Source organism: Canis lupus, chromosome 14, assembly GCF_011100685.1.
Source record: "Canis lupus familiaris isolate Mischka breed German Shepherd chromosome 14, alternate assembly UU_Cfam_GSD_1.0, whole genome shotgun sequence".
Classification (NCBI taxonomy): domain Eukaryota; kingdom Metazoa; phylum Chordata; class Mammalia; order Carnivora; family Canidae; genus Canis; species Canis lupus.
In genome coordinates, this window is record NC_049235.1 from 52,501,887 (window position 1) to 52,519,481 (window position 17,595).

At 34.7% G+C, this 17,595-nt stretch overlaps 1 protein-coding gene across 3 annotated transcripts in view; it reads right to left on the reverse strand.

The window, feature by feature from the left end:
• BMT2 (base methyltransferase of 25S rRNA 2 homolog) overlaps window positions 1-17,595 on the reverse strand; it is a 92,603-nt gene that overhangs the window by 12,031 nt on the left and 62,977 nt on the right. For all 3 annotated transcript variants that reach the window (XM_038557392.1, XM_038557393.1, XM_038557394.1), the window contains exon 4: window positions 7,862-7,976. In XM_038557392.1, the coding sequence (XP_038413320.1) occupies window positions 7,862-7,976 (115 nt within the window). The remainder of the gene's footprint in view (window positions 1-7,861; window positions 7,977-17,595) is intronic.

Sequence of the window (17,595 nt, forward strand, 5' to 3'; positions counted from 1 at the left end):
GTGGTTTGATGACTTTCTTAGTGGTATGCTTATATCCCTTTCTCTTTATATTTTGTGTAGTTAGTATAAATTTTTGCTTTGTGGTCACTCTGAGGCTTACATGTAACAACTCAGGTCTCTAACACTATTTTAAGTTGTTCACATTGTAAAGCTTATTACCCATGATGTTTTACGTTTTTCATGTGACATTTTCTCTTAATCTTGTGTGCCCTTTAACCATTATAATTACACTTATTTTTACTACTTTTGTCTTTAAATCTTCATACTTACTTTATAGGTGGTTAATCCACTCTATTTACCTTTCCAGTGAGATTTATTCTTTTGTATTTTTTCTTAATACTAATTAGTGCCCTTTTATTTTCAGCTTAAGTAAGTTCTTTTAAAATGTCTCCTAAGATCAGTTAAGTGGTGATGAATTCCTTTAGCTTTTGCTTGTCTGGAAATTCTCTCTTTTAAAATCACACCTAAGAAATTTACTGTTGATTTTAGATAAGCAACACATAACCAAATTTCCTCAATAATGCCCGAAATGATTTCTTGCCATGATAAGTATACTCTTTAATCCCTGTTATCTCTTGTATCCATCCAGCAATCTCTCCTCTGATAATTATCAGTTTGTTCTCTATAGTCAAGAGTCTGTTTCTTGGTTTGTCTCCCTCTTTTTCCCCTCTTTGCTCATTTGTTTTGTTTACATTCCAGTATGAGATGATACACTATTTGTCTTTCTCTGACTAACCTATTTTACTTTGCACTATACTCTCTAGCTTCAAATAAACAATCTTTAAAACATATATATATATATACTCTTTAGCTTCATCCATGTTGCTACAGATGGAAAGATTTGAGTTCCTTTTTATGGCTGAATAAGATTTCTTTCTCTCTCTCTTAAGTAAGCTCCATGCCCAGTGTGGAGCTCAACATGGGGCTTGAACTCAAGACCTGAGCTGAGGCTTAACCAACTGCGCTACCCAGGCACACCTTAAGTAATAATTCATTATGTGTGTGTGTTTGTGTATACACACACACAATGAATAATACGTTCACATATTTCACTTATATGGATAGAATAGAGAGTCTAGAAATAAACCCACAATTATATGGTTAACTAATCTTTAACAGAGGAATATACATATATATATATCTCACTTATTCATCTATTGATAGACATTTTAGCTGCTTTCACAGTTTGACTATTGTAAATAATTCTGCTATAAACGTAAGAGTGTATACATCTGCATGAATTAGTGGTTGTGTATTTTTTTGCGTAACAACCCAGTTAGTGTGAATGCTGTATTGTAGGACAGTTCTATTTTTAACTTTTTTAAAAACTTTTTTTAAAGCTTTATTTTATTTATTTATTCATGATAGAGAGACAGACATAGAGAGAGAGAGAGACAGAGACATAGGAGGAGGGAGAAGCAGGTTCCATGCCGGGAGCCCGACGTGGGACTCGATCCTGGGACTCCAGGATCACGCCCTGGGCCAAAGGCAGGCGCTAAACCACTGAGCCACCCAGGGATCCCCTATTTTTAATTTTTTTGAGGAACATCCATTCTTTCATGGTGACTGTACCAGTCTGCATTCCCATCTGCATGAGGGTTCCTTTCACTCCATCCACATTCTTGCCAACCCTTGTTTCTTTTGTTTTTGATTTTAGCCATTCTGACAGGTGTGAGATGATATCCCATTGTAGTTTTAATTTGCATTCTCCTGATGATGAGTGATGTTGATCATCTTTTCATGTCTGTTGGCTATCGATACGTCTTTTTTGGAGAAAGGTCTATTCATGTCTTCTGCCCATTTTTAAACAAGATTATTTGTGGTTTTGGTGTTGAGTTGTATAAGTTCTTTATATATTTTGGATACTAACCCTTTAACAGATATCAGTTGCAAATACCTTCTCCCATTCAGTAGGTTGTCTTTTTGTTTTGTTGATCATTTCTTTTGCTGTGTAGAAACTCTTTATTTTGACGTAGTCTCAACAGTTTATTTTTTGCTTTACTTCTCCTTGCCTTAGGAGACCTACCTAGAAAAATTTTAAAGAAATGAATGCTTGCGTTCTTTGCTAGGGTTTTTATGGTTTCAGGTCTCACATTTAGGTCTTTCATCTATTTTGAGTTTATTTTTGTGCATGGTGTGACAGGATGGTCTAGTTTCATTCTTTTGCATGTAGCTGTCCAGTTTTCCTAATACCATTTGTTGAGGAAGCTGCCTTTTTCCCATTGTACATTTATTCTTTGTCAAAGATTAATTGACCATATAATCATGGGTTTATTTCTAGGTTTTCTATTCTGTTGATACATGTGTCTGTATTTATGCCAGTACTCTGATTACCACAGCTTTGTATTATAACTTTGAAATCTGGAATTGTGATACCTCTAGTTTTATTTTTCAAGAATGCTTCGGCTATTCAGGGTCTTTTGTGGTTGCGCACAAATTTTAGGACTGTTCTAGTTCTGTAAAAATTGGTATTTTGACAGGGATTATATTCAATCTGTAGATTGCTTTGGATATAGTACAGTATAGTATATAATTTTAATTATATTTGTTTTCCAATCCATGAGCATAGAATGTCTTTCCATTTCTTTGTGTCATCTTCCACTTGTGAAAAACTTTGTCAGGTAGGGTATTCTTGGATGGCAGTATTTTTTTTTCTTTCAGCCTTTTGAACATAAAATGCCAATTCTTCTGGCCTGCAAAGTTTCTGCCAAAAAATCTGCTTATACATCTATGTGAGGTCATTTGTATGTAGTAAGTTGTTTTCCTCTTGCTGCTATTCTTTTGATTTTTCATTTTTGCTGTTCTGTTTGAGTTCCATGCCTTGTCTTCAAGCTGACTGATGCTTCTGCTTCTAGTCTCATGCTGAATGCCTCTACTGTATTTTTCAGTTATTCTATTCTTCATCTCAGTGACTTCTACTTGGTATCTTTCTCATATGTTCCATCTCTTTGTTGAAGTTCTGTGTTAATCCATTCTTCTTTCCAGTTTGGTGAGCAAGATCTTTGAATTCTTTAATAAGTAAATTACTTCTCTATTTCATTAATTTTTTCCCCAAGTTTTATCTTTTTTTCCCCCATTTGGAACATATTCCTCTTTTCATTTTACCTGACTCTCCGTATCGGTTTCTATATTGCAGATGACACCACAGCCTCTTCCAGTCTTGAAGGAGTGGCCTTGTGTAGAAGACGAAACTTGTTATTCAACTCTGTCTCAGTGCTTGGGTGTCTTTCAAACTTTTATGCTTGTCTAAGCAGCCTATTACATTTTTAATAGCTTCCAGTAGCTGAGGATATGCCATGACCTGTCATTGTCCTGGAGGGGGAGATGATTTCAGCACCTAGATTTAGGCTGACTAGAAGCCAGACCTTCAGGCATCAGTTTTTAAAAGTATGCAAATATATGTAGTCCTGTGAAACCACACATGTAAGCCCCTGCTGGCCATTAGAACTAGGCAATCTGGAGGTATCCCCTGTGTGGCAAAGAGATCAGGGCTCCAGATGAGTGTAACAGGTCTTCTCTGGGTGACAGATCTGAAAGAGGTCCCTCCCTCAGGCCAAAGCCCAGACTGAGCAAAGAGGCCTCCTTCACAGAAAGACTGGGGAGTGGTGCCTCATTCTGCTTTCTGTGCAGTGCCCTGGGGGTGGTAGCCTACTAGTCTGTCAAGAACCACCTTTCCAAGTGCCACAGTCCCATGGGTCCCAGGAATGCCAGTCCTCTACCTACCCTTACCCCAGCCACAAGAGCCAGGTGATCAAATGCTGTTCCCTGGAAGGCAGCTGCAAAAACTGGGGCATCAGATGCATGTATAGCTCCCCTCCAGGAGACACTGGCACTTGAGAGCATAGCAGAGTGAGCTCAAAGATAGGATCCTCTCCTACAAAAGAATTCTCTGGAAAGAATTATAGTCAGCCCCAAGATATGTATTTAGTTAGCAGTCTGCCGTCACAATGATTAGTTAATAATCTTCCTTCACAGGAAGACTGAGCTCCTAGGTCTGATGCCTCTTGCTGTGGCCTAGGGGGCATAGCTGTTAAGGAAGTTTCCTCATTGATTACAGTTCTGTGGGACCCATAAGTGTAAGCCTTACTAGCCACCAGAGCCAGGCAATGCAGTGATGTATTCTGGCAGCAGTTGCAAAAACCGAGGTGCCAGATGGGATATGAGCTCCTTTCTGGGTGACAATATTACAGTGCCACAGAACAAGGAACACATGCCTCTTGGCCTCTGTAGCCAGGAGATGAAGAGTGCAGCCTATTTAATGTAATTATTGATTTAAACACTTAGGTTTAAATCTATACTCCTATTTTGTCTCATCTCTTCATTATAACTTTTGTCCTCTTTCTCCCATCTTTTGTATTCAATGATTTTTATGAGTTTTATCTTACTGCCCCCTTATTAGCCTTCTTTATTTCAGTAGTTGCTTTAATGTGTATATCTTTAACTGATAATCTACCTTCAAATATTTTACCACTTCATATATAAAACCCTTAAAATAGTATATATTTCCACTTCTCTCATTGTCTTTTTTTTTTTAACATATAAATGACACTCCATATCATTCTTATTTAAATGCATATATTAGTTTGCTAAGACTGCTATAACAGAATACTGCAAATCGAGTGGCTTCAACAGAAATGTACTTTGTCACAGTTCTGGAGTATAGAAGTCTGAGATCAAGGTGTCTGCAGAATTGTTTGTTCTGAGGGAACAAAAAAATCTGTTCATGCCTTTCTTCTAGTTACTGGTTGTTTGTTGGCAATCTTCATATTCTTTATTTGTAGAACCACCACCCCTCTGCTTTCACATGACATTCTGTGTGTTAGGTTTCTAAGCCAGAATTTCTCCTTTTTATAAGAATACTACAATCAAACTGAGTTAGGTCCCACCCTAATGACCTTATTTTAACGTAATTATCTCTGTAAAGACCCTATCTCCAATAAATTAACATACTGGAGGTTAGGACTCCAACATATCTTTGCAAGGAGGAACAGGACAGAATTCAACCCATAATAATGGCCGGTTAATAAAAAAAAAAAATTACATTTTTTTACAACTACATAGTTCTCACTTCCTGTATTCTTCATCATTTTGTGTAGATCTGTATTTCCACCTGGTTGAAGTATTTCTTCCTTAACATTTCTTGTAAGGTAAATTGGCTGATGTTAAATCCTTGAAGCTTTTGAATGTCTGGAAAAAAAAAATCTTTGCCTTTATTTTTGAAAGACAATTTTGCTATGTATGGAATTCCTGGTGACAAATTATCTTTTAGTATTTACCTTTTTAAAAAATATCTGTCTGCTTTTAAGACTTTCCCTTTATCATTGTTTTGATTTTTGTGTGTGTGTGTGTTGAGGGTAAATGATGATTACCATGTCCCTTGGTGTAATTTTGTTTCTTGTGTTTATGGATTTGTTAAGCTTCTTGGATTTGTGGACTTATAGATAGCTTTGATCAAATTGGAAAATTTTAGGCCATTATTTCTTAAATCTCTTTGCCTTGTGGGAGAGACTCCAATTATGCTTGTATTTGGCCACTTGATATTATTATTATTTGAGAGAGACAGAACAAGAACGAGTGGGGGAGTAGGGTAGCAGGGGCAGAGGGAGAAGAGGAACATGGGACTTGATCCGAGGACCAAAGGCAGAAACTTAAATGACTGAGCCACCCAGGCGCCCCGGCCACTTGATATTATCTCATTGCTCACTGATGTTCTTCCAACTCAAATTCTTCTGGTGTTTAGTTTTGAGTAGTTTCTATTGTCACGTCTTCAATTTAACTTTTCTTATGTTCTGTATCTCTATAAACTTTTTGTACTTAAACAATATTGTCATACTGTGCCTATATTAATGTCCTTGTTTCCTAATTTTAACATCTATGTCAGTTCAGGGTTAATTTTTGTTGATTATGGCCAGTTATTTTTTTATTGGATGTCCAATATGGTGGATTTTTACCCTATTGGGTGCTGGATGGCATTGTATTGCTATGAATATTCTTGAGCTTTGTTCTGGGATGTAGTTATATTACCTGAGACACTTTGATCTTTTTGGGTCTTCTAAGATTTATTAGGTGGGACTGGACCACTATTCAGTCTAAGGCTAATTATTTTCCAGTACTTAGATAAGACTCATGTATACTCTACTTAACGGACTGTGATTAGTTTTAGGTTTCCAGTATGGTTGATGGGAACAGGTACCATATATAACCCTGAATCCTTTTGAGTGTAGTTTGAGTCACATGTAGCTTTCTCACACATGTCATGTACTGTTCAGTATTCAGTTGAGTACACAAGGAGGACTCTTCACCTTCAGAACTCTGAAGTTTTCCCTCTGTGCAGCTCTCATATAATCAGTATTCTGTTCTCAGAATCCTAGCTGCCTTGTGCCCTTCAGGACTCTAAGCTTTGTCTCCACAACTCAGGGAAGCCGCTGGGCTTTGCCTGGTATTCTCTCTTTCTGTGTCATGTACTAGAAGTTGTCTAACGCCCAAATGCTGGTGCAAGAGTAGGGCTCAACTCATTTGTTTTCAGTGATCACTGTCCTTTACTACCTGATATCCCATGTTTTGTAAATTATTTACATTTTGTCCACACTTTGTGGTTTTAGGTAGGGGAAAGAGCAAACTGGTTTTTGTTACTCCATCTTGGCTGGAAGTAAAAGTCTCTTTGTTTTAAAATCAGTTACAGTATTCTGAAACTGTAGAAGTCTGATTCTACTCCTGAACTTAAATCATTTGGAAGGCAAAAGAACTGCTATATTTAAGAGTTTAAAGTTTAAAGTTACGGTTCTCTATATAAACAAATTTAACATTTATTTGAGCCCAATGTTTAGAGCAAATAGTTGTCATGTTTCAGCAGTCCCTAAAGGACCTCTCTAATGTGTCTTGAGGAAAGAAGAAAATCCATGTACTAAAGCGAAATGCATTTTAAAAGTATAGGTCCTGATGGTACAGGAATTCTTTGCAGTGATAAGCTAAGAACAGATGTTTTAACATAAAGCAAACATTTGTCCACTTTTTCAGAAGTAGAGATAATATAATAGGTTGTTAGCATTTTTTAAATCAAAATTCAAAAGATTCATATGAAAGTTGAATCTCCATGAAGGAATTTTTTTAGTAATAATGGCAAACATTTCTTTAGTACTCACTATGTAATAGGTACTCTGCTAGGTGTTTTAAATACTTAACTAGACATTAATGGTCATTACTAACCCCATCACACAGATAAGAGAACAGGCTCAGAGATGCAACCTCAGGATGAAAGTAAGATTCTATTCTTTTATTCAAGATGTATTTAATGAGTACTTCATGTGCTAGGCACTCTTCTAGATGCTAGGACTATAGCAGGAGAGTGAAAAATTTATACTGTAACACATATTATAACATTAAAAATGCAATTTGTAAAAATTTTTGGTGCCTACTGCTTTAAGAAAAAAATTTAAAAGCAGAGGAACTATTTTAAGTACAAATAACTGGAATTTAATAAGGTTTTAACTGTCTCAAAAGCCCTTGCTCTTGACATTCCATAATGGCTCTACATCATAGTACACTTCAGAAAAGGATACCTCAAACAAAAAGCCCAAACCTTACAGCTATCTGGAAATCTTTGCAATCTACTAAAGTCTCTTGATTACAACAATGGATAAACAGGGAACAAAATAAATAAAACCAGTATTATTTTGACCAGTACCATACTTGTCAAGTAAATGACCAAAATTTTCAAGGAACATACATTTGCTTTTGAACAGAAACTTTTTACCAACTTGTTCTTAGAAAACAAGAACACTTGTTTTTTCAGGATTGTAAAGACAATGCTTTTCCTTTATTAATATCTTTAAGTTTCAAAACAAAACAGAACTATGCATACCTCTACAGCAGGTACGATGTCTATGCCAACAGTTAGAAATTCTTCAAACTTCAGAAATGGGTTAAAGCAGCTGCCAACATCAAGTAATCTGATCTTTCCTGAGGTCTGTAGCAACCTAAAAATAGATGATTTTCAGTTTGCCTTTTATAGGATAAAGAGTATAAGAAAAAAATTCAAATTTATTATATAATTCATAAATTTAAAAATTACTGAGTGCCCTAAAGACCTTTCTTTTTTTAAATGTTTTTTTAAATTTTTATTTATTTATGATAGTCACAGAGAGAGAGAGAGAGAGAGAGAGAGGCAGAGACACAGGCAGAGGGAGAAGCAGGCTCCATGCACCGGGAGCCCGATGTGGGACTCGATCCCGGGTCTCCAGGATCGCGCCCTGGGCCAAAGGCAGGCGCCAAACCGCTGCGCCACTCAGGGATCCCCCTAAAGACCTTTCATACATGTGGGTTATAAGTACCAATAATACCATATCTGAAATTAAAACTGAATAATGAAAAAACATTAATTCATTTAACATGCTACGGCAGGCTTTTTAAAAAAGGTAAATTATACTTTTTAAAGGAAAAATGTAGGGCAGCCCAGGTGGCTTAGCGGTTTAGTGCCGCCTTCAGCCCAGGGCCTGATCCTGGAGACCCTGGGATCGAGTCCCGTGTCAGGCTCCCTGAATGGAGCCTGCTTCTCCCTCTGCCTGTGCCTCTGCCTCTCTCTCTCTCTTGAGTCTTTCATGAATAAATAAATAAAATCTTTAAAAAAAAAAAAAAAGAAAGAAAAATCTAGATTAGCAAGATAAAAAAAAGTGAGGCATTGTTTTACATTTTTTCAAATGTCTTTAATGCCTGGCTTAATAGAAGACAGATGAATTCTCACAAGGGCTTTTGTGTTCAGGCTGTTGTAACACCATATGCCATGTAGTTTGGAAAACTCCACTCTACACTCAATGAAAGAAACAGTAAATAAAGACAAATGACATCTTAGTGTTATTAAAAATAATTTTTCACCCACAGAGATCCTGGAAGGGTCTCAAATTCCCCAGACCACACTTTGGAAACTGTCCTTATAGATAAAAGAATGCATTCACAAATCAAATTTCACTAGTCAATCTAACAGTGTCCTTGGACTTCACTTTAATTTGCCCCAGTAATTTAAAGGGAACAAAGACAACATCATAAAGAGAATAGTATTTTTAAAGTTACGAAAAATTATGTCCAAGAATTTTCCTCATATTCAAAAGTAGTCATTTCTGGTTTTATCTTCTTTTTTCTATTATTGTATAATCAATCTATATAGCAGCAAGGATAACAGTGGATTTTATTGGGCTCAAGCCTGTAGTCCTAGTGATCAGACAGTAAAGGAATAATAAAATTAAACTTCAGATATATTCCATTACCATTAATAAGATAATTTCCTTTAAGACATTTGAGAACAAATTGTAAAAATAAAGGAAAGAAAATATAGGAGAATAATTGGGTAAAAACAAAATCTTGGCTCTTTGAAGTATAAGGGGCAGAAGAAGCTATCCAGCTTCTCTTCCTTATACTGTGACTACCACTTTCCTTTCGATCTACTGGGAGATGTTAAACTACAGACAGAAGGTTAATCTCCTGAAAAAGGCACTATAAATCAAAATAACAAAGTTTATTTTTTTCAGAAAAGGAACGCAGTAAATAGGGGTTACATTTTTTACGAAGAGCATGATACCCTAACATTTTAGAGATCTGATTATAAATGATATAGGACCCATTTGATAGAGTATATGGCAGGGTATAATATGAAAAAAAAACCAATATGAACTGATTAAGAACTCATGTGAAGAAGAGCTATGAGGGTATAAGGAAATAACTCGAGGGCCTTCACTCTCTATATTTGTAAAAAGACTCAATACCTCTGATAATGACATCCAGATGAAGGTCAGTTCTTACAAGGAATAGGTAACAATTCTGCCAGTGAAAAGAGCAGCTCCAAGAGGTAATTTCCAGTACTGCAGTCATTCAGGAAGCAGATTAATATGTATAGTTTGGGTAATGGATATGTAAAAAAAAAAAATCTATAAAGTTGAATTAAGTTTGGTGATACCTGAAGTATCACAATACACTAGGTTCCAGGGAAGAAAGATGCCAGCAAAACTTATGTGGCACAGGTTCCAAGCTGCTAAACGCAGCAAGATCCAGTAGACAGGGGCCATAGAAATGCCTGGCTTTTAGCTGATATTCGCTGCTGAATTAATACAAGTTTGAATACCCACATCATAACCAGTTAGAATAAATGAAAATCTGTAACAATAAGAACATTATATACACTATATAATTATATACACTATATAACTCTAGCCTCAAGTAAAGATTACAGGGACTAAGAATAAGAGTTCTAAAATCAGAGAGAATAGGATCAAAACCTGATTCTGTCCTTTACCTTTGTAAGATGGGGACAATTATGATATCCACACTTAAGAGTTGTTTCCAAGATTAAATGAGATAATGCATTTATAATGCTTGACCAGTATCTGCTATATGGCAAGTACTCAAAAATGGTAAATACTGTTAGCTATTAATGTTTATAGATGGAATTTTTTTTGTGATTTATCCAGTAATGATTTTCCTGAACATAGTAATAGCAGAATTTGCCTCATATTAAATTTTATACTAGTAGATTCTGGTAAACTGGCTAGCACATTTCTGATAGAAAATCTAACTTACAAGAAGCACTTTTTAAGAGACTATCTGGATGGAGTATTCTAAATCATTCAAGTCAATTCAACATTATGATACAATAACCAATAACTGTATCATGGATTTATTCCCAGTATGTACTTAAGTCCATTTCAAATTCTTTGGTTCAGCTCCTTACTCTTTTTATTTGCATCAAAGTAATTACCATCCAGGTCAAGAAATGAAATATCACCTACACCCTGAAAACATGACCCTCCCTGATGACATTCTTCATCCTTTTGTGTAATGGTAGCCACTATTCTAATTTTCATGGTTATCATTCTCTTCATTTCCTTTTATAGTTTTACTACCTATGACCTATGACATGCCTAAACAATACAGTTTTAGACTCTGCTTTGTGATTCTTCTTTCATTTAATGTTGTTTGTAAGAGTCATCTGTGATTCTACAGTTATTTCACATTCATTGCTGTATAGTAGTAAATTCATATACTATACCCCATCGGGATTTTTGACTAGAATGGCACTATGTGTAAAGATCATTTTGGGAGATTTCTCAGCTTTACCATACTGAGTCTTCTAATCCATGGGCATAGCATAGTTCTCCCTCTACTTAGCTATTTTTTAATTGTCTCCCATATCTTTTGTTGGATTTGTATTTTTTGATGGTTTTATTGTTTTCCCCTTATGGATGTTATTTTTTTTTTTTTAAATCATGGTTCATTGCTAGTTACATAAAGGAAATCCATACTGTGACACAGTAATTAAAATGTTAAACACTATAGATAAAGAGAAAAGGAGCAAGAAAGAAGCAAAAAGTTATATACAAGGGAAACTCCATAAGGTAATCAGCTGATTTTTTTCAGCAGAAACTTTGCAAGCTAGACAGGAGATAGCATGATAGATTCAAAGAACTGAAAGGAAAAAACCTACTGCCAAGAATACTCTATCCCGCAAAATTATCATTCAGAATTGAAGGACACAGTTTCTCAAACAAAAGTTAAAGGAGTTTATTACCACTAAACCAGCCTTATAAGAAATGTTAAAGGAACTTCAAGTGGAAAAGAAAAGGCCTTAAGTAGAAGAAAATTATCAATAAAAAGATGTAAAATATGACAACATATATAACACAGAGGAAGATGGTAAAAAAGTTCTTTTAAAATGTGTTCAAACTTAAGTGACTATCAAGACTGTTATATACTTAGGATGCTTTATATAAACCCCATGGTAAGCATAAACCCAAAACCTATAATAGATTAAAGAGAAAATCAAGCATAATACTACAGAAAGTCTTCAATCACAAAGAGAGCAAGAGAAGAAGGAAGAGAGAACTATAAAATACAGGAAAATATTACCAAAAATGACAAGCAGCACACACCGATCAATAATTACTTTAAATGTAAATGGTCTAAATGCACCAATTGAAAGATGAAGGACAGCAGAATGGATAAGGAGACTCATTTCATACTTACATACAGACTGAAAATGAAAGGATGAAAGATACTCCATCAAATGGAAGCGGGGGAGTGGGGGGAATAAAGGTCAGGTGATAATACTTTTATCACACAAAGTAGATCTTCAAACAGAGACTAACGCAACACAAGGGCAATACATAATGATAAAGAGGCAATCCAACAAGAGGATATGTAATTGTCAATATGCACTCTCAACACTGGAGCACCTAAAGCAAGTATCTGAGAGTAACATAACAACAGAAGGACTTTAACACCCTACCTACATCAATGGATAGAACACCCATATACACAGAACATTTAATCCCAAAAGCAGAATACATGTTCTTTTTAAGTGCACAGGAAACCTCCAGGACTGATCACACGGTAGGCCACAAAACAAATCTCAAATTTAAGGTTGAAATCATATAGTGTATCTTTTCTGACCATGACTATATTAAACTAGAAATCAATCATAAAGAAAACACTGGAAAAAACACAAGTGGAAATTAAACAACATGCTAATGAGTTGCCAATGAGTTGATAAATCAAAGGTACATGGAGAAAAATGGAAACAAAACCACAATGGTCCATATAAAGTCTACCACAAACAATAAAAATCTTAATCTAACCTAAACCTAAAGAAACTAGGTAAAGAAGAACAAAAGTCAACGTTTATAGAAGAAAGGAAATAATAAAGATTGGAACAGAAACGAATGAAAGACCCAACAAAGGAAAACATCAATAAAACCAAGAGGTGGTTCTTTGAAAAGAGAAACAAGCTCTGGCTTGTCTGGCTAAAGGTTTGTCAATTTTATCAAGGAGAAAAGAGGATTCAAATAAATAAAATCAGAAATGAGATAGAAGTGACAAGAAATTTTAAGATAATATTATAAAAAATTATATACCAAAAATTGGACAACCTAGAAAAAAATGGATAAATTCCTAGAAATATACAATCTTCCCAAACTAATTAAGACATAGAAAGCTGAACACATTGATTTCATTACAAAACAAAAAAACCCCCCAAAAAACCAGCTATTCAAAAAAAAACTCCCAACAAACAATAATTCAGGACTAGATGGATTCACATGAGAATTCTACCAACATTTAAATAAAAGTTAATACCTGTTCCCTTCAAACTATTCCAAAAACTTGACTAGGAAGAAAGATTCCTAAATTGATTCTACAAAGCCAACATTAGCCTGATATCAAAACCAGACAGAGACTACAACAATGGAAAACTATATGCCAACATCCCTGATAAACATAGATGAAAATATCCTCAACAAAGTATTTTTTTTATTTGCACCTCAACAAAGTATTGACAAACAGTTGTATCCAACAATCCATTAAAAGGACCAGTCACCATAATCAAGTGGGAAGTATTTCACAGTGATGGAAGGATGCTCCAATATTTGCAAATCAACATAATAAAACACATCAACAAAAAGGATAAAAATCTTAAGAGATGCAGGAAAAATGCCTGAAAAAGCTCAACATCTGTTTGTGATAAAAACTTTTTGTCAGTTTAGAAGGAAAAAAACCTCAATATAATAAAGGCCATATATGAAAATCCCACAACTAACATCATACTCAATAGTGGAAAAGCTTTCAGTTTTAAGATCAGGAAGGAGGCCAAGGATGTCCACTCTCATCACTTTTATTCAACATAGTAATGAAAATCCCAAGTACTGAAATCACATGAGAAAAAGAAAAAGCCATCTACATTGGTAAGGAAGATGTATAAAACTCTCATCATTTGCAGATGACATGAGAGTATAAATAAAAACTACTAGAATAAGTGAATTCAGTAAAGTTTCATGATACAAAATAAATACACAGAAATTGGATGTGTTTCTATACACTAATAACAAAGTAGCAGAAAAGAAATTAATAATCCTTTTTACCATCACACCCATAAGTATAAAATACCTAATAAACGTAACCAACGAGGAGAAAGACCTGAACTCTGGAAATTATAAAACATTGCTGAAAGAAACTGAAGACAACACTGACTAATGGAAAGATATTCCATGCCCATGAAAGAATACTGCTGTTTTGCTAATACTGCTAAAGAAAACATCCATACTGTCCTAAGCAATCGATAGCTTCGATGTAATCCCTGTCAAAATACATTTTTCACAGAACTAGAACAAATAATATTAAAATTTGTATGGAATCACAAAAGACCCTGGATGAATCTTGAGAAAGAAGAAAAAAAATGAAGGTATTACAATCCCAGATTTCATAATAAACTACGAAGCTATACTAATCAAAATAGTATGGTACTGGCACAAAATCAGACACATAGATCAATAGGAAAGAGTTCAGAAATCAATGCAAACTGAAATGGTCAATTAATCTACAACAAAGAAGGCAAAAAATATACAACAGAAAAAAGACCATCTCTTCAATAAATGGGAAAACTAGACAGCTACGTGCAAAATAATAGAACTGGACAACTTTCTTACATGATACACACCAAAAAACTCAAAACTGATTATGATTTCATGTCTCACATTTAAATCTTTAAAATTCCCGAAAGAAAACATGGGTAGTAATTTCTTTGACATGGGTCCTAGCAACATTTTTGCAGTTCTGTTTCCTCAGGCATATAACTCAGCACTAAGAAAACCCAAATAATCCAATTAAAAAATGGGCAGAGGACCTGAGTAGACATTTTTCCAAAGATGACACACAGATGGCCAGCCATACACATACATGAAACATGTTCAACATCACTAATTTGGGAAATGCAAATCAAAACACAGTGAGCTAATTAACTTATATTTGCCAGAATGGCTAGAATCAAAAAGACAAGAAATGACAAGTGTTGGCAAGGATGTAGAGAAGAAGGAACCCTTGTGCACTGCTGATGGGAATGCAAACTGGTGTAGCCACTATGGAAAACAGTATGGAAATATTCAAAAAATTAAAAATACCATATGACCCAGTAATTTCACTGCTGAGTATTTACCCAAAGGAAATGAAAACATGGATTTGAAAAGATACTATGCACCCCTATGTTTACCATAGCATTATTTACAATAGCCAATATATGAAAGCAATCTGTGTCCACTGGCAGATGAATGGATAAGATGTGGTGTCTGTCTCTAAGTGAGAGAGTATTAGCCATAAAATAGATTGAAGTCTTGCCAATTATGACAACATGGATTGACCTGGATGATATTGTGCTAAGTGAAATAAGTCAGTCAGAGAAAGAAAAATTTCATTTACACCTGAAATCTAAAGAGCAAATGAATCAACAAACAAAACAGACCCATAAATACAGAAAACAAACTGATGGTTGCCAGAGGAGGAGGGGGCCATAAAATGTGTGAAGCAGCAGTGAGAGATACAGGCTACCAGTTATGGAACGAGTAAGTCCTAGGGATAAAAGGTATAGCGTAGGGAATATACAATCAGTGGTACTGTGATTGCATGGTATGGTGCCAGATGGTAGGCATACTTGTGGTAAGCATAGCCTAAGGTTATAGAGTTGTCAAATCACTATGTTGTCCATCTGAAACTAATTGTGTGTCAACTATATATCAGTTAAAAAAATAGTGAATATACTCCTTTGACTTCTATTTGTTCCATAAATTTTTATAAAACATTTTTATAAAAGATACAGGTATTGTTGAAATAAACACTTCTTTGCAGTTTTGGGCTATACTTTCTATATTTAGCCATCAGAGCAAGTTTTTAAATCATGTTCAAATACTCTATAGTCTTACTGCTTTTTAATGCTTGCGCTCTCAGTTCTTGTTAAAAGTCATCCATTTGTTTTTAAGGAAGAAAGATCTCTGTAAATTGATTTGAAAGGATATTATTATTTTCATTTTTGCAAAAAAAAAAAAAAAAACCCTCAGGATAGAAAACCAGATTTAGTAAAACCTCAGAGGATTTGGAAACAAGGTTCATGTTTTAAGGAAGGGATGGGACATCTAAATACACTTTCCTTTGTACCTCTACTTTGTAGTTCAGACCTTTTAAAGTCTGTAATGTTTTACCTATTCAAAAAATAAAATTAGATCATAGGGAGAAAAACCAAAACAAAAAGAAGGGAAAGTAAGGAATCTAGCTAGCTATGCATCAAGTAACAGGAAGAAAAAAAAAAATTAGTGGCTTCTGCACATAGCTTTCTGACTATGATAATTTAAACAGGAAATATTTTAAGAACAAAAAATAAGAAATCCTGACTTTTACTTAGTATGTTGTTTTACTGACTGGTACAGTAAAAAAAGGAAGTTGTTCTTTAGAGAAGAATGAGAACTTATAAATGTTTAAGCTAGTAAGATATTGAAAAATTACCATTTTCTAACAACTACAGTACAACAACCTTGATGTAGGCAAAATCATTAATGGATGCTAAAGCCACTGGTGGAAATTATTAAGGAATAGGAAATGCACTCAGTCTTCATGTATAACCCCACAGAATACAGAAACCTTTATCGTGAAGAAAGCTGGTAAACACCACTTTAGTCAAATGATAAAATTTAACATCACCAAGAATGGGACAAATGGACATGTGCCCTGTTACTGAGAACACAGTATCATCTGTGTAGTATGCCTATCAAATATGTTTATCACAAATCCCTATACCAAGGGAATTTCTAGATTAATGAAACCTAAGAGATAATTCAATTAAAAATAGTATGTAATCTTTGGTACTCGGATCAAACCACCAATTTATAGTTACAAATATTATTACAACACTGGAAAACTTGGATATGAACTCTTTTACATAACTATACCAGTGTTAATTCCTGAGTGATGATAATTGTATTGTGGCTGTGTAGGCAAATGTCATTGATCTCTGGTGATACTTCAACCCTAAATACTTGAGCATGTAACTCAAATGAGTTCAGAAACAAACAAGAAGATAAACGTATCTACAAACATAGACATGAAACAAATATAGCAAAATATTAACTATTAATGAGTCTTAGGTAATGAATATAAAGGCATTAGCTGTAGCACTCAAAATTTTCCTTAGAAGTTTGAAATTTATCAAACTGTAATAATGGGAAAAATCTCCCTAAAATGATTGTAGATTTATCTGTCAATTTTTGTTACAGTTTAAAAAAATTAAAGCTACAATATTAGGCACACACAAACATTGTTGTATTTTCCTATAACATCATACCTTCTATCATTTTGAAAAAATCTTTATCTCTAGAAATATTTATTCTAAAGTCTTATGCTTTAGATTATGTCTCTCATAGCAGTATAAACTGGGTTTTTAAATCTAGTCTGATAATCTTTTAACCAGAGTATTTTAGGTCATTTAAAAAAATTATTTGAGAGAGACAATGCAAACATGGGGGTGGGGGGAGTGAGAGAGAAACTCAAGCAGACTCTTCACTGAGCCCGGGGCCTCATGCACGGGGCTCAATCTCAAAGCCCCGAGGTCACGACCTGAGCTGAAACCAAAAGTCGGATGCTTTAACAGACTGAGCCACCCAATTGCCCCTAGACCATTTACTTTTGATGTGATTTACTGTCATATGTTGATATATCTATTTTCTTACTTTACACTTTTCATCTGTTCTACTGTTCTGTTTCTATTCTCCTATTCCTTAGAATCACTTTGGGAGCTTT